The 25,386-nt window shown below is 41.2% G+C and overlaps 1 protein-coding gene across 1 annotated transcript in view; it reads right to left on the bottom strand.

Annotated features, from left to right (window-relative positions):
- LOC145419050 (uncharacterized) overlaps positions 1–25,386 on the bottom strand; it is a 94,238-nt gene that overhangs the window by 43,744 nt on the left and 25,108 nt on the right. Inside the window, exon 2 of the mRNA XM_080287296.1 lies at positions 5,897–6,100. Within this exon, the coding sequence (XP_080143422.1) occupies positions 5,897–6,071 (175 nt within the window). The 5' untranslated portion in view covers positions 6,072–6,100. The remainder of the gene's footprint in view (positions 1–5,896; positions 6,101–25,386) is intronic.

Genomic DNA, 25,386 nt, shown 5'->3' with positions numbered 1-25,386 from the left:
GCAGGATATCATTAGAGTGGCTCATGATTCCAGTTTGGCAGGACACCTTGGAGTTAGGAAGACTGTGGCACGCATTTTGAAACACTTCTACTGGCCAGGTATCTTCAGGGATGTTTCCTGGTATTGTAAGTCTTGTCACACCTGTCAAGTTCTGGGGAAGTGTAATCAGACCAAAAAGGTTGCACCTCTAGTTCCCATTAGTCCTTTTGAGGCGCCTTTCACCCGTGTGTTGGTGGATATTGTGGGCCCTCTTCCAAAGACTTCTTCAGGATTTTCTTATGTGTTGACCCTGATTGCTATGGCTACTCGTTATCCTGAAGCCATTACGCTTAGAAATATCTCAGCAAAGAACGTGGTTAAGGAAATGCTAGGGTTCTTCACAAAGTTTGGTCTGCCCAAGGAGGTACAGTCACACCGGGGAAGTAATTTCATGTCAAATGTTTTCAAGCAGTCTCTGAAAGAGTTGGGCATCACCCAGATCACGTCTTCAGCTCACCATCCCCAGACTCAAGGAGGGTTGGAGAGATATCATCAAACACCCAAATCGATGCTCAAGAAATACTGTTTGGAACATCAGAAAGACTGGGATAAAGGTCTTCCATTCGTTGTGTTTGCCGCAAGAGAATCTCCAAATGAATCACTGGGCTTCTCACCCTTTGAACTACTGTTTGGCCATGAAGTAAGAGGACCCCTTAAGTTACTCAAGGAATGCTGGCTGTCAGAGGAAGATGACGTCAACCTGCTGGAGTATGTGATGAAGTTCAAAGAACGGCTGTCCACTGCTTTACAGCTGGCGAGTGAGAATTTAGGAGCTGCTCAGAAGATGAAGACTTGGTATGATAAGAAGTCCAGGTTACGCCACTTTCAGCCAGGAGATCAGGTTTTGATTCTGCTACCGGTGCATGGGCAACCTCTTCAAGCCAAGTTTAGTGGTCCTTATTTCGTGGAGAAGAAACTCAGTGATGTCAACTATGTCATCGCCACACCAGATCGTAGAAAGAACAAGCAACTTTGTCACATCAACATGCTAAAGTTATATCACAGGCGGGACGAAAATAATCCAGTCTGCACTGTAGCTGTTCCACCCGAGTCTGCAAGTGAAGCTCTCCCATGCAGTGTGAGCCTGAGTGATAGTTTGGGGAAGAATCCTGATATCATGAATGATCTCCAGACTAAGCTTTCTCATCTACCTCCCGAGGAAAGGCAGGAGTTTTCAGCATTACTGCAGGAGTACCCGCAAGTGTTCCGTGCCACTCCAGGAAGAACCACTGTGTTGATGCATGATGTCGATGTTGGAGATGCAAAGCCAATTAAACTGCCTCCTTACCGTGTGAACCCAGTGAAAGTTCCTCTCATCCAGAAGGAGCTTGGCTACCTGTTGGACCACAAGATGATTGAGCCCTGCCAGAGCGAGTGGAGTTCTCCAGTCACTCTAGTCTCTAAGCCAGGTGGGTCACAGCGGCTTTGCATTGACTACAGACGTGTTAATCAGATAACCAAAACAGACACTTACCCTCTCCCTCACGTGGAAGATTGCATAGACAAGATCGGAAAGGCTAGGTACATAAGTAAGTTTGATTTGTTAAAGGGATACTGGCAAGTACCTATGACTGAACGTGCTAGGGAGATCTCATGTTTTGTAACACCAGGAAAGACTTTTGCATGTTCTGTAATGCCATATGGTATGAAGAATGCACCAGCCACATTTCAGAAGCTCATGAATGTTGTAACAGAGGGTTTGGCAGGGTGTGTTGTTTATATTGATGATGTATTAATCTTCAGTGACAACTGGAAAGATCACCTATGCCATGTCAGTAAATTTCTTGAGCGTTTGGTTCAGGCTAATCTTGTAGCTAATTTATCAAAGTGTGAATTTGGTCAAGCTAAACTTCAGTACCTTGGGTACGCAATTGGTGATGGACATGTTGCACCACCAGGAGCTAAGGTTCAGGTTATAAGTGATCTTCCCAGACCTAAAAGTAGGAAAGAGCTACAAAGATTTTTGGGAATGGTAGGTTATTACAGGAGATTTGCTCTTAACTTTTCAATTCTTGTATCACCACTTACAGACCTACTGAAAAAGGGAGTTGAATTTGTCTGGACCGATAACTGTGAATCCTCTTTCAGCAAACTTAAAGCTATCCTATTAAGTCAGCCAGTGCTCGTTACTCCAAATTTTGCTAAGCCTTTTAAGATGGCTGTTGATGCAAGTGATACAGGAGCTGGGGCTGTTTTGCTGCAAGCGGATGATCAGGGTATTGAACACCCTGTATCTTATTACAATAAGAAGTTTACTCCACCTCAAAAGAACTAGTCAACTATTGAGAAAGAGCTTTTGGCCTTGATTTTGGGTTTACAGCATTTTTCATTTTATTTGTGTTCTGGTTTTGACCCCATAGTCATTTATACCGATCATAACCCACTGAAATTCCTTAGTAAGTTTAAAGATAAAAATCAGAGATTGACAAGATGGAGTCTACTTCTTCAGGAGTATTCATTAGACATACAGCATGTCAAGGGGAAAGAAAATGTTATTGCAGATTGCTTATCTAGACTTTAGACAGATTGTTTTAGAGTAATAAGAAATTTCCTTTGTAAATTTCTTTTTCTTTGTGGGGAGGTGTTACATAGCCTATGATTTCAACATCCTTTGTGTAATTCTAACGTACAGTATGCTGCATGTTTGATCACGAGCGTGTTCTACCTCACTCCCCCCTTCTACCCTTATAGTAAAGTAAGTCATTCTTTCTGTTGTTCAGAGCAGGATTGTCAACTCTTTGTCCCCATGGCTTCATTTGCACGTCCTTCTTACAAGTTGTATCAAGCTCTGCCGGCCCCTATATAACGAGCTCAGTCTCTGCATTATTGCCACTTAGATCTACTCCTCATTTTGTTCATATCTCTGTCCTCCCCTGTACAGTTTTTATTATTGTGAGTGCTCAGGAAGTCTCCAACCATCTAGCAGCTGTGTAATTTGAGTATAAATGTTGTTGCATTTTTTCTTGTACCGTGTAGCGTAAGGTGTTAATTTGTAGGCCTAGTGAGGTTTTTGTAATTCATGTAAGGTTCTTATTGTCACCCATCATTAATAATATTTTGTATCTGTAAAAATATATCTTACATTCACTGAGTATTATCTAGAAATTGTCATTTTATCAGGGCTGACTTAGATCAATTTACACTTGCTAATTTCGTGTTAATAGAGGCTATTGTAGTTAACCATATATTTAACCTGTTTTTTGCCATTACATTATCCTTATGAGTCCTGAATGTTTTGTTGTTAGTTTGAGCATTAAACTTTAACTTGTAATTTTACCTAACTCTTTTGTTTTGAACCTGGAACTTTACGGGACAGTAGTGATTTTTAGTATTCTCACTTAAAGTGTACATTATCTTTCTCTGTTCCGTAACAATATATATATATATATATATATATATATATATATATATATATATATATATATATATATAGGTAAATATTGCTACACACAGAGCATAATCGTAACTGTGTGTATATATATATATATATATATATATATATATATATATATATATATATATATATATATATATATATATATATATATATGTATTGTTACATAGCCTATGATTTCATTATCCTTTGTATAATTCTAACGTACAGTATGCTGCATGTTTGATCACGATTCGCCTCGTGGCTTCCATAGTGACCAAGCTTCCGTGTTCTACCTCACTCCCCCCTTCTCCTCCCTTATAGTAGAGTAAGTCGTTCTTTCTGTTTTTCAGTGTAGGAGTGTCAACTCTTTGTCCCCTATGGCTTCATTTGCGCATCCTTCTTACAAGTTGTATCAAGCTCTGCCGGCCCCTATATAATGAGCTCAGTCTCTGCATTAATTGCCACTTAGATCTACTCATTTTGTTCAGATCTCTGTCCTCCCCTGTACAGTTGTTATTATTTTTGTGAGTGCTCAGGAAGTCTCCAACCATCTAGCTGCTGTGTAATTTGAGTATAAGTGTTATTACATTTTTTCTTGTACTGTATACAAAAAGGCGTTGATTCGTAGGCCTGGTGAGGTTTTTGTGATTCATGTAGAGTTTTTGATGTCAGCCAATTTTAATAATATTTTGTATCTAATTATTATATCTTGCATTAACTGAGCATTATACGGTTTTCTCATTTTATCAGGGCTGACTTAGATCAATTTACTCTTGCTAATTTCGTGTTAATAGAGGCTATTGCAGTTAACCATATATTTAACCTGTTTTTTGCCATTATATTATCCTTATGAGTCCTGAATGTTTTGTTGTTAGTCTGAGCATTAAACTTTAACTTGTAATTTTACCTAACTCTTTTGTTTTGAACCTGGAACTTTGCGGTACAGTAGTGATTTTGGTGTTCTCACTTAAAGTGTACGTTATCTTTCTCTGTTCCGTAACAATATATATATATATATATATATATATATATATATATATATATATATATATATATATATATATATATATATATATATATATATATAATCATCTGATCAGCCGTTTGAGTTTCCACTGCAGGACCGGCCTATCCCGACCGAAGTGGGGACGATACAGCCAATGTATCTCTACCAAGTGGCTTAGGCTGTCTGGTAGAGATTGAGTGTAGGGTAAGAAGTGCTGGTAAGTGTAATTGTTGTGTTGGAACGTCTTTGGATGTGTGTGTAGTCTGAACCAAGTGTAATCGGCCTGCGCAAGCCGGTTGGGTGCAAGCATACTTTACAGTATGAGACACTGGTTCAGCCACAGCATCCCTTGTGTCCGCCAATGCAGTACGTGGCCTGAAGAACGCTCCCAAAGTTTATTACCCAGGCGGGGTATATGTCGGTTTACAATCATAACATTGGCGGTTTACAATCATAACATTGGCGATGGGACATCATGCATATTTATCCACAATACACTTCCATCATAAAAAATAAATAAATAAATAAAACGAAAAAGACAACATTCAGCAGCTGTCCATGGACACCATACATCCGCAAAGCGTTCCATAATCCTTTCTTAGTCACCTTGGCATACACATTGCCAGATTCATAAATATCAAAAACTGTGTACATTCTTTCACACTTGCATTCCCTCTCCTCTCACTGTACATACTTGATCCACACATCTCCTACCACACTGGAGCCTGTATCAACGTTAGTTAAGGAAACTCCCTAGCAGTTTTACTTAAGTTTATTTTTTAATTCATTTCATTAATATACCCGTGTGTGTTATTTTTGCCATTTATGCTGGTGTTTAAAAGATATATACAACATAACAGGCAGCAGCAAGGAAATAATCACTAAGGACAAGGTATTACGGAGCTTCTTTAAAGGACGAGAATACAGGTCTTGAAAACACACTGTTCATCACCAACCAGACATACTGATATATTCTCCACCCTTCCTATCACTATTCTTCCATATTAGATTCCTATATACACTCGCCAGACCAATTATAGTATATTTACTCTCACTTTCTTTTGTACAGGAGCATAACTAAGGCATTCTTACACCCCACTGCTATAATTTCTCTAATACTATTTTCTAGTATAATCCCTAAGAAATATTTATGCCATGCTTCTTTGCCACGCTTAGAACCGTATTCTCGTAAGTTAAGGAAGCTCCCTAACACATTTTCCTTAGTGATTTATTCTATTTATTACACCTTACTCTCCTTCTCCGTGTTACATAAATTATTTCAATATCGCCATAATCTGCACAAGTAACGTATGGAAGGATATTAACCAGCCACATCCAAAAATGTATCGCGAAGGAAAAGGTGTTAGGGAGCTTTTTTACCCGACAAGAATACTACACATATCACATCAACACCCGCTGTTTTACGCTGTTTAATCTCCTCACAGCATTAAAACAAATAAACAAATCCTACTGACCTAACTGCCAATCAAACAGGTCTCTGAGATTAAACTTGAATGGACTCTTAATACGACAGCCCCCGATTCCCGTCTCTCCCCTTGGTTCAGAGGCTGCCATCATCATCATCATCATCGTCATCATTATCATCATCCTCATTATCATCATCGTCACCGGAGTCAACAGTGCCTTCATGATGGAAGATTAAGCAGCAACTTTTCAATCTGGAAAAGGGTTTGTTTGTTAGGTTAGTCAGGTCAGACTGGGTTAGTGTGGTTAGGTTAGGTGAGGTTAGTGTGGTTAGGTTAAATGAGATTTGTTTAGGATATGTTAGGTTATGTTAGGTTTGTCAGGTTAGGCCAGTAGTCAGATTATGTTACGTTACATTTGTTTAGGTCAGGTTGGTTGTTAGGTCAGGTTTGTTAGGTTCGCTTAGTCAGGTTAGGTAATGTTAGGCTTGTTTAGGTTAGGCTTCTTATGTTAGGTTTGTTAGGTTAGGTGATTCATGTTATGTTAGCATAGATTAGGTCAGGTGAAGCTGTGTATATCAGGGTAGGTTAATATGTTTACAGTAGGTTAGGTCAGGTTAAGTTGTGTTTAGGTTAGATTAGGTTACGTTATGTTATATTAGACTTTGGTTAGTTAGGCTAGTGTTGTTAAATTAGGTTAGGTTAGGTTAATAATGCTGGGTTAGATAGACTATGTCAGGTTATTTATTGCCTGTCCAATACACGAGGCTATTTTTTTTTTTCTAAAGCAATGAAGAAGGAAACAATGGCTACAAGTCCACAAATTGTTTCCACCAAGACAAGATTATAGAGAGCCAAATTCAAGATCCGTTCATTTCCAAATGACCTGAAACAACGTTTAAAAAGCCTAGAGGTCACACTTAGTTGAAAATACAGATAGGAAGACTGCTCCAGAGCTGACGTGTTGCATACATGAAGGACTGGGAGTGACAGCTAACTTTAGCATTAGGAAGTTGGACAGAAAGGGAAGAAAATCTGCTGCTTGGCAGGTGATATGCATATGCTGTAGTGGTGGAGGGATTTTTTTTTTTATGCAAGGAAGAAGGAACCAAAGGTCAGGGACCTACAAATTGCTCCCCCCAAGAAAAAAACAAAACAGAAACAAGATAACCGACAGCCAAATTCAAGATCCATTCATTTCGAGATGCTTGAACACACTGCATTTGAAAGACTGGAGATCGTAGGCAGTAGGTAAAACAAACAGAGGGAGACAGTTCCAGAGTTGACCTTTTGCATTCATGAAGGGCTGGGAGTAGCGGTTAACTCTTGCATCAGAAAGCTATACAGAGTTTGTTGCTAGATGGGTGCTACGTGCCCTCCGTAATGGTGGAGGGATGCAAGCAGACAATTCAGAGGAACAGTGACCTTTGAAGTAGCGATTGAAAAGAGATAAAGATGCAACAGTGCGGCGAAGTGACAGAGGTTGAAGGGACCCAGTAAGAGGAGGAGAGTTAATGAGACGAAAAGCCTTTGACTTCACCCTACTAAGAAGAGCTGTGTGTGGGAAACCTCCTCACACATAATAGTTGCACTCTACACAGGAGCGAATAAAACCCGTGTATAAAATTAACAACTGTGCAGGGGTAAAGAAGGTACGGAGTTGGTCAGCACACCCCATAACTTGGAAGTTGATTTTACAAGGATGATAAGATGTTCTTTCCAAGATAAATCCCGAGAGAATAAAACGCCCAAAATATTTAAGGATGATGCAGGATTGAGCTGGATAGTGTTAAAAATTAGAGGGTGATCCTGTGGAAGATTTTGTTGGGTTGATTAATGAAACAATTTAGTTTTTGATGCACTAAAAACAAAATTTTACCCCAATCACAGATATGAGCCAAGTCAGACCTAAGGTATGCCATAGCCTTATCCCTTGTTTGTTGAAGCAACTGCTGAGATGGACGCTGCGGGAAGTGAACAGAAAGATGAAGAGTGGAGTCATCAGCGTTTGAGTGGATAGGGTTAGATATACAGCTTAGAAGGTCATTGATGAATAAACGGAAGAGAGTTGGTGGTACGACAGAGCTCTGAGGAACACCACTGTTGACAGCTGTAGGAGAAGAACAGTGGCCGTCTACAACAGCAGCTATAGAGCGACCAGAAAAGAAGCTAGAGATAAAGGCACAGATAGGAGGATAGAAACCGTAGGAGGGTAGTATGGAATGTAAAGATTTATGCCAGACTCGATCGAAAGTCTTTGGGATTTCAAGTGCAATGGCAAAGCTTTCGCCAAAGTCCCTTAAAGAGGATGACCAGGAGTCTGAAAGGTAGGTGAGATCATCAGTGGAGTGTCCCTGGCGGAACCCATACTGACACTCAGAAAGAGGGTTATGATAGGAAGGGTGCTTTTTTGTGTGTGTGTTAAGAACAGACTCGAAAACTTTTGAAATGCAGAATGTTAACGCAACTGGGGAAGAGTTATATTGATAAAATGATCACCCTTCTTTGGGACAGGCTGAATGAGTGCAAACTTCCAGCAAGAAGGGAAGGTGCAAATTGACAGACAAAGATGAAAGAGTTTACCTTGGAAGGGTGTAAGCACAGAAGCACAGTTCTTGAGGACAACAGGAAGGACACTATCATGCTCATATGCCATGTTAGTATTGAGGTCAGTGATGACAAAATACTTCAGATGGAGACATTTTAATGTCAGCCATGAGGAAATCAGAGGGGGGAAGAGATGGAGGGACAGCATCGGAACTGTCTAAGGTGGAATTGGAGGAGAAAGTCTGAGCGAAGAGTTCTGCTTTATTAGTAGAAGAAATAGCTGCAGAGCCATCAGAGTAGAAAAGAGGAGGGAAGGATGATAAGGAAAACAAAACAGTTCAGAAAAGTAGTGACCATCGAAGTAGCGATAGAAAATAGATAAAACTGAAACAGTGCAATGAAGAGAAAGAGGTTCAAGAGAGCTAATAAGAGGAGAAGAATTAATGAGACGTAAAGCCTTTTATTCCACCTTGTTGAAAAGAGCTGAATATGGGGAGCCTTCCCACACAGAGCTGTACTCTGCACAGGGGCGAATAAAACCCATGTATATAGTCAACAACTGTGCAGTAGTAAAGAAGAAGTGGAGTCGGCTTAGCCAACCTAATCTCTTGGAAGCATATTTTACCGGAGATAATGTTTTTTTCCAAGATAAATCCCGAGACAATGAAACACCACGTATGTTCAAAGATGATGCAGGATTGAGTTGGGCATTGTTAAAAATAATAGGATATCTCTGTGGTACATTTTAATGGGTCGAAAAATATAAGAACTGGGTTTTTGATGTACTGAATGCAAGATGATTACATTTGTCTCAGTCAAAGATATGAGACAAGTCAGACATCAAGTCGGATGAAATAACTGCAGATGTGGGTGCTGTGGGAACCGGATGGGAAGGTGAAGGATCGACTCATAAGCTCATGAGTGAATAGAATTAGATTTACAGCTTTGGTCACTGATGAACAGAGGGAAGAGAGCTGTTGATAGGACAGAGCCATGAGGAACACAAGTATTGATAGCCCTAGGAGAAGAACGGTGGTCGTCTTCAACAGCAGTTATAGAACGACCAGAAAGGATAAATGGATAGAAACCATATGAGAGCAGTTTGTAAAATAATGATTTATACCAGACTCAATCGAAAGCCATGCAAATGTCATGTGCAATGGCAAAGATTTGCTAGCATCCCGAAAGGATGATACCCCGTAGTCTCAAAGGAACTTGAGAAGATCGCCAGTGGAGCTTCCCATGCAGAACCCATACTCAAGATCAGAAAGAAGATTCTGGTAGAAAAGGTGCTTTAACCCGTTTATGCCTAGCGTCCTACACTCAGCCCACCCAAATAAATATTCAAAAATATTATCCTGTGATAGAAAACATTTCCTGGCTTTGTCCACACTTCTTCCGGGCCATGTTTCGAATCCTCATTTTTGTTGACGACACTGGAGGTAAAGGGTGTGCTGTGCTGGCATCCAAAGTTGCCATTTTTACCTCGCCCAGATGGAGTCTGACGAAATATAGCTTTTGGTCGAAATTCTTTGTTTCTTTGTTTGTTTCTGTGTTTGTTAGCAACATTATGGAAAAACGGCTGGATGAAATTACATGAAACTTTCTGGATATGTGGCCACTAGTCCCCAAAGGGACTGATTACATTTTGGAAGTAATAAAGTTACCTTGAAAGGTCAAAATCAAGGTCACGGTTTTTCAGAGGTTGAATATAGAGATATTTACTATTATGAACATAGAGGATCTCTGCTTTCATTTGGCACCAAGACCTTTGACCTTGACTGACCTTGAAAGGTCAAACTCAAGGTCAAGGATATTCGGGGGGGTATAAGTCAAAACTGGTTGAAGATAGAAAGATTTTTATTTTTATCAACATACTGGAAATCCCACATGGGTTTTTAATTGGTACGTTGACCTTTGGTCGTAAGTGATCTTCAAAGGTCAAACTCAAGGTCACGGATATTCCGGGGGCTATAACTCGAAAATCGTTGAAGATAGATATTTATTGTTACCAAGATATGGGAAGTCTCACATGGCTTTCATTTACCAGCATGATCTTTGACCGTGGGTGACCTTGAAAGGTCAAATGCAAGATCACCGATTTTCAGAGGGTGTAACTTGAAAACATTTGCGCCATTACCTTAGACTTTAATTGTGCACTGACGCTAAATGACAGAAACGAGTCATTATTTAACAGAAATAAAATAACTGCTATCAGGCGAGGTTTGTTGCTCCTGGCACCACTTCTGTACATTTTTTCCTCACACCATGTCATCTACAAGTAGGCAAGTTTGTTTCAATACTTCCTAATGAAAAACCTTTAAATTATTTACCTTACAGCAATCAAATAGTATTAATTTTTTATACATTGAAGATTAACAGCAATATTTTCCATATATTTTGAATAATGTTTATGTAAACATTGGTGTCCTACACACTGGTCACTAGGCAAAAGTCACATAAGAGAACATTGCTTCTATTTATTATTTTTGTATTTTATGCAAGTACAATTTTTATCTAAAGACAGCTTTAATGCTTTCTCCATTGTACTGTATTTTTAGACATTGTCTTTTCATTCATTCCTGGATATGTAATGCAGTAATTTATCATATGCTTTCTTGTCACTTCTGTGGGTTCAGTGCAAGCCACTTCTATTGCTTGTCAACCAAATATATATGTGTTCAAATGCAGTGAGCACAGAGCCAATTTCCCAGGCATCATGGTATTCTTCAAAAGCCAAAAGGCGAATCCAAATACTATAACCACATATGATGAGGATTTACAATGAGCACATGGGTGGGGTTGACAGAATGGAGCAAAACATTTGAAATTATAGACTTGCCATAAGAGGAAAGAAGTGGTACTCAAACATTGTGACATTTTATTGATGTGCCAATCAATAAAGTTTGGCAATTGCACAAAATCTTTGAGGCAGGGATTGCCATGGATCTCCTTGCTCTGTGACGCCATATTGCACGTTTCTACCTGCAACGCTCTGCAAATCCTTCGTGGCAAGGCCAACGAGGGAGACCAAAGAGTAAAACAGACGAAGCCCAATATGATGACCATGCACACTGGGTCATACTACAAAGCAATGAAACTCCAAGTGCTCTTTGCCACACGAAAACAACAACAAGGTGTGAAAAGTGTGATGAGGGTCTCCATATGAAGTGCTTCAAGGATTATCACTCTCAGCAGGGAAACTGGTGATCTGATACGGTAAAATGAAGAGAAATACATTGAATTACGTTCAAGGTATTATGTTTGATTCATTGAAATGTCATATTCTATACTTATACAAATCTCAAATTTTGAAAGTCTATGGTCTTACAGAGACCATTTTCAGTACAGATTTGCCTAGTGACCAAATTTCATGATAAAACCTTATATAATAGTTACCTGTGTGTCATATATTATAAAGCAAAATTAAAACTGCATCACACTTCTTACTTTAGTGTTAAATGTTTTTCGTTTGTTTGTTAATTTGGAATAGATTAAAAACTTTAGATATACAAAATATTAAAACAATTGACCGACAGTTAGAAGGCTGGGAATGGACGCCCTTGTTTGCGACAGGCTGAATGGGAGCAATATTCCAGCAAAATTGAAAGGTACAAGTTGAAAGACAAAGGCGAAAGAGTTTACCTAGGCAGGGAGTAAGCACAGAAGCACATTTCTTGAGGACAACAAGAGGGAGTCCCAGCAGGCTCATATGCCTTCTTGGTACTGAGGCCAGTGATGGCAGAAAACACATCAGTTAAAGATATTTTAATGTCGGCCATGAGCATGTCATGGGAGCAGTGATGAAGGAACAGCACCTGAATCGTATAAGGTGGAATTAATGAGAAAGTGTGAGCTAAGAGTTCTGCTTTATCAGTAAAGGAAACAGCTACAATAATCAAAGCAGGAAAGAGGAGGGAAGGAGTATGAAGTATAAGTTGTTAGAAAAGTTTTTGCAAGGTGCCAGAAGGAGCAGGAACAATCTGAGTTGGATTGTTCAGAGCATTTAGTACAAATGACTTTTTTGTTTTTTTAATCAGAGCAAAGGACACACATCACATGATTCTGGACATAAACATAAAAGAGATGAAATTTAGGGGTGGGATGGCTCTTCTACCTTTTGCGCACGTAGGCCTTCTCCTTGTTGTAGACAGAATTTGAACAAGAGTAATTAAACCAAGGTAATTTTGCATTAGCCACAAGATAATGGAAAGGAATGTATGCTTCCATACCCAGGAGAATAACCTCCGCAATGTGCAAGGCACACTCAGATGGCTCTTGGCCATGGAAACAATGATCATTCTAGGAAAAATCAAAGAAGTACTGCCTGAGGGCCTCTCGATCAGCAGCTCCAAAGTGCCTCAGCCACCACTTCTTGGGAGGGTCCACTGCCTCACTGGAGTGGTAGGACAGATTAAGGTGAAAAGGTTGTGGTCAGAGGAGCCTAATGGGGGAAAAGATCAAAAGAACAAGTAGAAGGATTAGTTAGTAGGAAGAGGATAAGTATGTTGGAACTCTTTTCAAGGCTGTCAGGGATACAGGTAGGGTGCTGTACAAGCTGCTCTAGGCCATGAAAGATAAAAAAATTGTAGACTTGTTTACCAGGTGGATCAGTGAAAGAAGAAGCGAGCCAAACGTAGTGAGGAATATTGAAATCACCTAGAACGGAGATTTTAGAGATTGGAAAGTTTGATACAATATGTTCCATCTTATAAGTAAGATAGTCAAAGAATTTTTCTTAGTAGAATTAGGGGCCAAGTAAACAGCACACATATACAGTATTTTGAGGAGTAGACTGTAGCACCAGTCGAACAGGGCAGTACTCCCGAGGTTGATGGCAAGCTGGTGATAGGGAGAGCTGGAGCTCCCGTTTCACCAGCCCTCAGGACTTGATCCTGAACATCTCCCTTTTCTGAACATTTCCAGTGCATTCATTTACACAGAGAGTAGGCCAGCATGCTCTCATAATACCTCTACCTTCAACTGTCTACACCACACTACATGCGCATAACATATCACACCTTCTATTCACATCTTTAGTAATGGCCGCTGCAGTCTTACAATCAAATGAGGTGGTACCTCGGATTGCCACCACCGGCAGGGTAGGGCTGGAGGCACAGGGTCCTCCCGGTCGCCATCAAGCGACTGTGCCGGCAGCGACTGTTGCTATTTCCGGGAATGCTCGTCGGCGAAGAGGTGACGGTGCGGCCTTATTCTTTACCAACATCCGCGGCCTTACCACAGATTTAAACTCAGTTCATTTTTTCCTTCAGTCCATATCCCCTTTGGCCCTTTTCCTCACAGAACCACAAATCTCACCCTCTACCGATATATCTCCATTTTGTTTTCCCGGTTACAATCTCCTTACAAACTTTCGAAACAAGGGCGGCACCTGTTGTTATATCAAATCCCAATATGCAGTTGATACTATTTTAAACTTCCCTTCATCCAGTTTTGATTACTCATTATATAAATTAAATTGCCAAAACATTACCAAATATATCTGTGTAGTTTATCGTTCCCCCAATGCTTCTTCGGAACCCAGTGTATTTGATTCCATATCCACTCAGTTGAGTAACCTTGACCTTGCCCTTGTCAATGAAATTACCATTTTGGGTGATTTTAACATACACAATGTTGAATGGTTATTGCATTCTGCCCGGACTGATGACGCTGGTCTAGAATGCGAGCTGTTTGCGGAATCGTTTAATCTCACCCAGTTGGTAAAGCAACCAACCAGAATACCTGATAATCCTGACCATAATGCCCATCTCTTGGATTTATTCTTGACAAATAATCCAGATCAATACAGGATAGAGGTACTGTCACCACTTGGATCCTCTGACCACAATCTCATCAAAGCCTCATTAGTTAACCCTCCTACACCTCCCCATTCCGAACCTGTCAGGGTGACCCGATGGCACTTTGACAGGGCAGACTGGGATGGATTTAGAAATTATCTTGCTGATGTTCCATGGCAGTCTTTCTTCTCTAGTGATCCCAATTCTACCCAGTCCCACATTTGTGACTTAATACTAGCTGGTATGGATTTATTCATGCCAAGTCAACAATTCACTAAAAGATCAAACTCTCCAAAATGGTTTGACGGTAATTGTGCCAGAGCAACAGCCCAAAAGTCATTAGCATATAACTCTTACTTAAAATCAAAAACATCTGAATCACTCTCCCAATTTAAAATTGCTAGAAATCATGCAAAAGCTGTATTAAATCTATCTAAATCAAACTTTCTTCAAAAGCAAGGATCAAAACTACTTAACAACCCTAATGACAATAGAAAATTCTGGTCAACTCTTAATTCTTTCAATAATAACTTTAACAAGTCATCTTCCATTCCCCAACTAAAATCTTCAGATGGCAATATTACAAATGACCCACGTGGGAAAGCAGATGTTTTTGCTAGTACCTTTGCAAGAAACTACCATAGATGATACCAGCCAGAATGTCTCAGTACTGGAACTTGATTTTCCCGAAATTGCCCCACTTAAAATGCAGACAAGATTCGTAAAATCCATCCTAGACAATTTACCTACCAACAAAGCTCCAGGCCCAGATGGAATTCCGCCAATTGTTTTGAAAAAGTGTTCCCCTGAACTTGCCTCTGTCCTAGCCAAATTATTCAGACTATGCATACGTACTTCTTTATTCCCAAATTCATGGAAAGAAGCCAATATCCACCAAGTTCCGAAGAAAGGAAGTTCCTCTGACCCCTCCAATTACAGACCAATAGCTGTCACATCTTCTCTTGGTAAGGTATTTGAAACTTTAATTAATAAGCATATTGTTAAACATCTTGAATCCAACAAATTAGTTAGTGATAGACAATACGGTTTTCGCCATGAAAGATCCACCATTGACATACTCAATCTCTTAACTCATACCATCCATCAATCAATTGATCTTTTTGGAGAAACTCATGCAGTAGCTCTTGATATCTCTAAAGCTTTCGACAGAGTATGGCACCGTTCCCTGCTGTCCAAACTCCCTTGCTATGGACTAACGTCTTTTGTTCCTTTGATTTCTTCTTATCTTAGTGACAGGAAAATAAGAGTAAAAGTAGATGATGTATATTCGAATTTCCACTCAATTAACGCCGGCGTGCCGCAAGGATCAGTTCTGGCGCCAACCCTATTTCTGGTTCATATTAATGAGCTCTTATCTGTCACTCACAATCCCGTTCACTCATATGCAGATGACTCAACACTACATAGTTCATTCACACTCAGACATCCATTTACAAAGTCTAATATCTCTACCTCTCAACTCAGTACAGCCATCTCCATAAATCAAGATCTAGCTACAGTCAGTGAATGGGGACAAAACAACCTTGTCTCTTTTAATGCTAGTAAAACTAAATATATACAGTTTACTAATAGACAGATATTGCCAGATTCGTACATTACCTTCAGTGCTACTAATATTCCCATCTCCAAAAGTATTGAAATTCTTGGTGTCTCACTTAACAGTGCCCTCAGCTGGACCTCTCATGTCAGATCACTTGCTAAAACCGCCTCAAAGAAACTTGGATTATTGTACAGAGTCCGTAACTTCTTCGCCGATGAGCTGTTAGCTATAATTTATAAGAGTCATGTGTGCTCTCAGCTTGAATATTGTTCACCCTTGTGGAATGGTTGTGGAGAGGTTGCATTAAGACAACTAGACAAAATTAAGAATAAAGCTGTTAGAATCATTAACAACCCTGCCATTACATATAAACTACCTCCCCTGCAAGTAAGAAGGAATGTTGCCTCCCTTGCATTATTTTACAGATATTTTTTTGGCAAATGCTCAGACGAAGTTGCGTCCATGGTGCCACCTCTCCATGCCTTCCCTCGTGCTACACGAGCATCTGGTAGCGCTCATGACTGGAATGTCACTCAACCATATTGCAGAACTTCTGCCTATCAGAATTCTTTCATTCCCCGAACTGCATCTCTCTGGAACTCGCTTCCCTAGAGTTGCTTTCCTCCAAATTTCAATCCACAACTGTTCAAGTCTAACTGTTACAGATATTTTATGAATAGAGGACACCAGTAATCTGGTGTACGGATTTTTTTTTTCCCCCATTTGTTTTTCCTTCCTCCGTTCTGTTATTTAAAAAAAAAAGAAAAAAATAGGCATAGGATGACAGGATTGCCGAAGCCAGAGAATAGAGAATTCAGAAAAATCAAATTTTGGAACATGAGAGCAAGCTGTGTTGTTGTAAACATATACAAAACAGCCAGCTATGGCTTTAAAATGAGTATAGAGAATGTAGGAGGATAAAGAGAAGGGTTTGCTACTGTCACGGGGTTTTTATAATATCACGGTAATTTTAGAATATAAATGCTTAAATATTATTTAAATTGATAATAATATTCAATAATATTGAAGAGCAGGGACAATGATTGTCTTACTAAATCAAACAACGATTACTTTACGCTGGCCTGCTTCGCACGATTCTCTCAGAACGAGAATTTACAAACTTTCTCAACAGTACACAGCAGAGACTAATTACTCCCAATTGCTGAATTACTGTACTGTTAGCCTCTGGAGAAAGTTACATCACCCCTGACAATAAATAACTAATACTAATAATAATAACATCAGGTTCTTGCTGATGCATTAACTCCTATCTGGCACAACGGATTTTAAGTTAATACCACAAGACTGGTCTAAGTACCAGTTATGAAAGCAACGTTTATGCAAGCTAGGAGCTGTATGGAAAATAAGCTTAATAATGGAGAAATGAAACAAGATTTTTACTCTACATTAAGCTCAAGGAAAAGAACTGTTAAATTTATTAATCACAAAAAATAAATTTAACATTACATTTCAAATCAAATCAATGAGACGCACTCGCTCACTCACACAGAAGCTAAATACTTACGCCTAGGAAAAACACCTTAACTAAGCTCTTAAAACTAGGAAATACACAAAAGAAATACCAGTCGATGAATGCTATGTATCACCACTAAGGTGGGAAGACTGGATAACTGTCTCAGTGGAGCCTGGGTGCTAGCGACCTCTCACACTTCTTGGAGCACAGGACCTTCCTCCGTCACAACAAACACAAGACTGAGTTCAAATCGTGGGAAAGGCGGAGCACTAAGCCGTATTTTCTAACGGTCGAGTGAGTGAAACGCACCCAAAACAATCGCTCATCGGAAGCGCTATGTCTCACACAGAGACGATCACGTATGACAATGAAAAACTGATTTGACAAAGCTTCCGTCCGAATGAGCGGTTAACTGAACGAAAAACAGTGAGTTTTCCACTAATAGTTCGTGGCTTCTCACAAAAAGGAAATGTCGCGAATTGATTCGTGACATTACGCCCCATGAAAATTAAATCTTTCTTCCTTCAGAAGAAAGATTTCAATATACATACATATAAATCCTAACTCAGTCACACAAGATTCACACTGTGGTGTGTGTGCTATCCTGCTACAGGAGAAAGTCGCAGTCGTCAGTGAGCGAAAAAAACCTCGTATTTACGTTAATAGAAGCAAGCTTGAGGGAAAAACTCCGTGACGACGGTGAAAATCCTGTACTCAGGTCAAACTGAGCGAAAATTCGCTACATTTACACTGACAACTAATTGTTGTGTAGCGTGGTGTATGTAATACACGGTGTAGGTGTGACAGTTGTAGTGTAACTGTACCTACGTGTAAATGACACAGTAAATAATATGGCGATGACGAAGGCAGAGGAGAAGAGGCAGCAGCGTGTGGCAGATGATCAGCTGGTCCGCACAGCAAAACTGCTACACCCATTGCTGAACCTGCAAAACCAATTAAGGTGGAGCATCAAAAGTGTCAATGAGACAAAATTCTTATTATGTTACAATTACTCTCTCTGGCTAGCAGTCAGTACATGCTATGAAAAGTACACTCGAGGTCGCCATTAATTTTAGTACACGATTATGGTCGGCAAGTTGAGAATCCCTGTGCAAACTCGGGTCTTCCATAGCCTCGAACTGCACACGGGTCCTCAACCTGTGCCTCAACCTACAGTACTTATATTAATATCGGAGAGCTGAGAAACCTTGTGCAAACTTGGGTCTTCCATAGCCTCAAGTCGCCTCTGCAGAGTTCTCACTTCCCCCTTAACCTACAGTACTTATATTAATATCGGGGAGCTGAGAATCCTTGTGCAAACTTGGGTCTTCCATAGCCTCAGGTCGCCTCTGCGGAGTTCTCTCTCGAACTTCCCCCTTAACCTACAATACAATACTTATATTAGTACCGGGAAGCTGAGAATCCTTGTGCAAACTTGGGTCTTCCATAGCCTCAAGTCGCCTCTGCGGAGTTCTCTCTCGAACTTCCCCCTTAACCTACAATACTTATATTAGTATCGGGAAGCTGAGAATCCTTGTGCAAACTTGGGTCTTCCATAGCCTCAAGTCGCCTCTGCGGAGTTCTCTCTCGAACTTCCCCCTTAACCTACAGTACTTCTATTAGTACCGGAAAGCTGAGAATCCTTGTGCAAACTTGGGTCTTCCATAGCCTCAAGTCGCCTCTGCAGAGTTCTCACTTCCCCCTTAACCTACGGTACATAATATGTATGTACAGGCCCTGGACATAATGTGTCCTGTGGGGCCAATGGGCGAGACGTCAGGTCTGCACCCACTTCACCACTACCCTGTCTCTCAACTGACTCAGAGATTACAGGTGTGGTTATAAATGGCACAGGAAGGGCATGTCCCTGAGTAGTGGCGATACTTTGGCACACACTGCAGGAACGGACAAAACTATCTATGTCCCGTCCCATCCCTGGCCAGAAAAAGTCAGCTCGGATACGGCCCTGGGTCTTCCTTTTCCCCATGTGACCTCCTGAGGCTGAACAATGACCCCATTGTAACACTGCTAGGCGGTACTTGGCGGGAACGACAAACTGCAGTCGAACCTCGCCCTCGGGTGTTCGTGACTCACGGTAGAGCCGTCCTTGTTTACGAAGGAACTTGGCTTGACCTCCCCGTGAATACTCAATCACTCGACCCTTTTGTTTGTTCCGCACGGTAGCAAGTGTTGGGTCAGAATGTTGTTCTTGCACAACAAGTTGACTACACATCAGATCTTGCGGCGATTCAATGATCACTGGGGTGACACAGTCTAGAGCCTCAGTCATGGCTCGTGTTACCGCAGCAGCCGAAGTCTGAGTAGCGTCATCGGAGCAACTATCCTTGACTCCATTAATATTGCCTACTATAAAGTCAAACAGAGGCTCTGGCATGACAACTGCAAGTGTCGTACCAGTATAAAATGGAGATGCCACCTGGATACATGCCTCAGGGAACAATCTCACTGATCCATCAATAAGCTTTGCATGGATCTGTCGACCTGTATACTGCTCAGGCCGAACTAAACTCTGTTTGACAGAGCAACCTGAGGAACCATTATCTCTCAGGACCTTCACAGGAATGTCTCCCACAAACCCTGGCTGAACAAGGAAGGTACTGTCACTTGTGGGAGGGCCTGTGGAGGAAGCAGCTAGCCACTCATGAGGCTGCTGAATTGATGTGGCAAACATTGTGCCTTGAGGGTTATATTGGGAAGATGGAACATTGGCCATCTGTGGAGGGGGGTTCACTGTCACTGTGGGACTAGTGAACTGTGGGGAAGTACCCACGGTGGTAGGGACGTGACCACCGTGCTGCTGCTGAGGAATGAAGGCTGCATTTGCCTCCTGCCTCCGATACACTAATTGACCTGATTGAGGGTTACGTGGTTTGTCCTTGTATTGCTGCTGCTGCTGCTTGGGGAACTGCTGCTGGTTGGGGTGCTTGTTGTACCGCTTCCAAGCAGGCTGCTGTGTATTTTGCCCCTGGTCCTTCTGTGGTTTGCTTGGACCTTGACCATTACTCTGAGAACGGCCTTGGTGCTGGGATTCAGTCTGAGACGGCTTCCCAGACTTGGCAGTATCTTTTCTGCTCCAGGTGTTTTGCTTACGAGCTTGATACCCGTATGCAGTAAAGAATGCGTCAGCCTTCTCTGCCATTTGGCTGGCATCTTTCACCTGGCAGATCTTAAGCTGTGCTATGAGCTCAGCAGGCCACGACCTCTCTAGCTGTGTACGCAGCATAAGGTCAATTATCCTCACGCGTGGAAGGAGTTTCATCTTTCTCCATCCACTCATTTAAGTAAGCTGTGAGACGATCAAGGAACTGAACAGCTGTCTCCTTGTCTTGGAGACGAGCTCGCATGAACTGAACTTTGGCGTCGTCTACTGTGAGACCATACGCCTTAATGAGTGCAGCTTTCATCATCTCATATGTGAGATTGTCTCCACGAATTCTGTGGAGAATATCGAGGGCAGGGCCCTCAAATAGGCTAAGAAACTGAAGCCGCTTAGCTGCCTCATCCAGTTGATATAAGTCTGCCATGTCCTCAAAACGAGCAATGTACGGCTCGATTCGCTCGCTTTCCTTGTATGAAGGAAGCTTGATGCGTGGGGTCGCCAGGACATGTGCAGGGGGAACGCTCGTGGAGCTTGGACCAACTGCACCAGACGTGTCTGAAGCCAAGGAATCTCGCTTGAGCTTCAGCACTTCAAGTTCATGTCCCTCGCGTGCTTCTCGCTCGGCACGTTCGTGTTCTCGTTCTCTGTCTCGTTCCTCACGCTGTTCTCGCTCATGTTCTAAGTCGAGTTCGCGCTGTTTTTGCTCGTACTCGCGCTCCTTTTCACGCTGCTCTTGTTCATATGCACGCTCTCTTTCACGTTGTTCGCGCTGTTCTCGCTCGTATTCGCGCTGAATCTTACGCTCTTCACGGGCATCATTCTCGCGCTGCTGTTCCTGATTATGCCGTGAGAGTATATACTCTTTAATTTCGGTTGGGTCCGAAAGACCCATATCTTTGGCTTCCTGTAAAAATACAGTAGTAGCCATGGCGCTAATTTATTAAGCAAACCGAAATTGAGTACTGACTGCTTAGCGACGAATACTAATAAACACAAGTAAAGAGTACAGACACAAGCTAGTGGTGACCAGTCTTATCCAGTTAACTGGGAAAGAATAAATCAAAAATGTAAATGACTGGGAACTCAATAATAAACACAATGGTTACGGCGACTTCACAGGAGCGAATAAAATCGTCTGGCGTTACCAAAAATAAACTAGAGTTAAGTATTCTATTGATTAATAAAGCAAAATTCACTTGCTAAAATTAAGGGTAAACACCAGTAAGCTTGTGCCTATAAACTTTAATGATAAATACCTAAATATGAATGACTGAGCACTATCTCGTGAATAGCTTTAGAGCTAGGAGTTAATATCCTGGAATGAGGTCGCCAATTGTCACGGGGTTTTTATAATATCACGGTAATTTTAGAATATAAATGCTTAAATATTATTTAAATTGATAATAATATTCAATAATATTGAAGAGCAGGGACAATGATTGTCTTACTAAATCAAACAACGATTACTTTACGCTGGCCTGCTTCGCACGATTCTCTCAGAACGAGAATTTACAAACTTTCTCAACAGTACACAGCAGAGACTAATTACTCCCAATTGCTGAATTACTGTACTGTTAGCCTCTGGAGAAAGTTACATCACCCCTGACAATAAATAACTAATACTAATAATAATAACATCAGGTTCTTGCTGATGCATTAACTCCTATCTGGCACAACGGATTTTAAGTTAATACCACAAGACTGGTCTAAGTACCAGTTATGAAAGCAACGTTTATGCAAGCTAGGAGCTGTATGGAAAATAAGCTTAATAATGGAGAAATGAAACAAGATTTTTACTCTACATTAAGCTCAAGGAAAAGAACTGTTAAATTTATTAATCACAAAAAATAAATTTAACATTACATTTCAAATCAAATCAATGAGACGCACTCGCTCACTCACACAGAAGCTAAATACTTACGCCTAGGAAAAACACCTTAACTAAGCTCTTAAAACTAGGAAATACACAAAAGAAATACCAGTCGATGAATGCTATGTATCACCACTAAGGTGGGAAGACTGGATAACTGTCTCAGTGGAGCCTGGGTGCTAGCGACCTCTCACACTTCTTGGAGCACAGGACCTTCCTCCGTCACAACAAACACAAGACTGAGTTCAAATCGTGGGAAAGGCGGAGCACTAAGCCGTATTTTCTAACGGTCGAGTGAGCGAAACGCACCCAAAACAATCGCTCATCGGAAGCGCTATGTCTCACACAGAGACGATCACGTATGACAATGAAAAACTGATTTGACAAAGCTTCCGTCCGAATGAGCGGTTAACTGAACGAAAAACAGTGAGTTTTCCACTAATAGTTCGTGGCTTCTCACAAAAAGGAAATGTCGCGAATTGATTCGTGACAGCTACCAGTTTCCTTAGACAGCTGAGTCTCAGTAAGGAAGAGAAGGTGAGGCTTAGAGGAAGAGAGGTGGTGTTCAACAGATAGAAAATTAGGGGAAATGCGTCGAATGTTAGAGAAAATGACTAAGAAAGAAGACACACAGTGGTCCCAAGCACCTTTCTTTGCGCCATCGGGTGAGGGGCGGATGGTGGGGGCTTGTATGGCCCAATAGAGTGGAGTCAAAGGCTTTTCGTCTCATTAACTCTCTTCCTCTTACTGACTCCCTTCAACCTCTGTCTCTTCGTCGCACTGTTGCATCTTTATCTCTTCTATCGCTACTTCAATGGTCGCTGCTCCTCTGAACTGTCTGGATACATTCCTCCTCCTCTACGACGGGCGAGCAGCACCCGTCTAGCAGCAAACTCTCATCCCTTTTCTGTCCAACTCTCTAATGCAAGAGTTAACCGTTACTCCCAGTCTTTCATTTATGCAACAGGTCATCTCTGGAACAGTCTCCCTCTGTCTGTATTTCCTGCTTCCTATGATCTCCAGTCTTTCAAACGCAGTATGTCCAGGCATCTCGAAATGATCGGATCTTGAACTTGGCTCTCTCTTGTATTTTGTTTTTCTCTTGGAAGGAACAATAATTGCGGGCTCGTGGCCTTTGGTTCCTTCTTCCTTGCATAAAAAAAAAAAAAAAATTCCCCCCTTCTGGGGACTCCGAGGTTGGGTGTTGATATGCCACTTTGTTTTTAATTTAGAAAAGGAATTGTAGTGTGTAATGTGCATGTAGTTTGGTGTTGACAGTTGAAGGATATTGAACAGGGGAGTATGCTGACCTTCTCTATTTGTTTCTGCTGAAACCCTGAAAAAGTTCAGTGCCAGGGGATGGTCAGATGATTGTGCTGAGGGCTGATGAAACGGGAGCTCCAGCTCTCCCTAGCATCAGCTTTCCATCCACCTTATTAATTAATGTACACACATGTCATGTCGTCAAACAGCAATGCTGAGAGCCATTTGTGGTACGGTCAGGTACTATCTATCTATCTATCTATCTACTGCCAGATGCCTCAATCCCGTACGGGATGGCCATAAACAAATCGCCTTCACGTCGCCCTGTCCCTCACCATTTCACTGCCCTGCTCCCAACTCACACCCCCCTCTCTCAGGTACTAATGACCAAATATAATAAGTCAGATTGGTATCCTTTTTTTTTTTTTAAATTAAGTCCCCTGTAAATAATTTACTGCATATATTGTTTGGTGCCATGAATACTTCAGCGATGTTTATCTTACTGACGGGAAGATTTTCTTGCGGTGAACATATAAATGGATATATATATATATATATATACTGTAGGCATTATATCTATAGTCATAACCTACGCGAATTGAACTTACGTGACTTTGACTATATGCGACTTAAAATACAGGACCAATATTCAATATTTTAATATTTACTTACAAGTGCAGGAGACGGTTTAAAATTTAAATACCGCGCCATATTTAGGCTGGCGTGCGCGCGCACACACGCAAGCACGCACGCACGCACGCACGCACGCACACACACACACACACACACACACACACACACACACACACACACACACACACACGTGTGTGTGTGTGTGTGTGTGTGTGTGTGTGTGCGCGCATCTACAGTAAGTATGTATGTTTACCGGTATGTACCCATACCTAAATAATGATGAAAGATGAAGGGATACTAAAATAACCAGATGCAGTTTGTAGTGTTGCATGTGTAATATACAGGTAAGGGTAGGGCAAGAAACTACATTATAAATTACCGTAAATATCCGAATAAAGTTCATGTGGGCTTTGAAAATAGCCTAAACATTCATTATGCATTCCACTACATTCGTGCCCATCTTTTTCTGTAAATTACGTAGTGAGAAGTTAGAAAACAGTTTTGTGAAGGAATTTGCTTCAATGGACATGTCTATGGTTGTGTGGAGGAACCAACCATGCACGCAGTAACCCAGTTCTCAGACATCAGCAATTTGCAGATTGTCTTTGTGTACATGTTAAAAGCCATACTTACCATTCCAACAGTTATTTCAGGATTGATTGATTGACAGGACACATGGCACCGCAACAACAAGGTCATATGGTGCCGTATGAGCAAGAATATAAGCAGTAGAAACATAAAAATATTAAAAAGCAAAACTCCATATTAAAAACTAGACATCAAAGTAAAAACAATGCAATCATAAAAGGTGAAGGAGGCCAGCCTCCTTCAGAAATAAAAACACATCGTCCCCAGGGGTACCAGGCTCTCCTCCAAGCATCGAAGATAGACAATAACCACCACCCTCCCCTCGGTGCCTCAATAGCAGCCTCCGACGTAAGGTGCCCAAACTGGGACGCTTAAATAGCAAATGCCTGACAGTATGGGGAACAAAACAGTCATCACAGAATGGCTGCACGCCTCCACACATGAGGAACTCATGTGTGAGCTTGGTATGTCCAATGTGAAGGCGAGCCAGAACAGTCTCTAACTTACGAGGCGTTGTAAAACAAACTCTCTGGAAGACGAACTTCGTGACTTCCTTTAACTTGCTGACAGGAACGCTATCCCACCTCAACTGCCAACAAGCACGAACAGCAGATAATAGTGGAGGGGGTAAATCAGTGGCAGGTAGAGGACAAGGAGCACGTACAGGTCACAAAGCCGCAGCC

This window comes from Coenobita brevimanus, chromosome 117 (genome assembly GCF_032717465.1).
Source record: "Coenobita brevimanus isolate Jiangsu-jjx chromosome 117, ASM3271746v2, whole genome shotgun sequence".
Lineage (NCBI taxonomy): Eukaryota > Metazoa > Arthropoda > Malacostraca > Decapoda > Coenobitidae > Coenobita > Coenobita brevimanus.
Note: the sequence above shows the minus strand (reverse complement) of the source record. Positions and strands in the feature narration are given on the sequence as shown.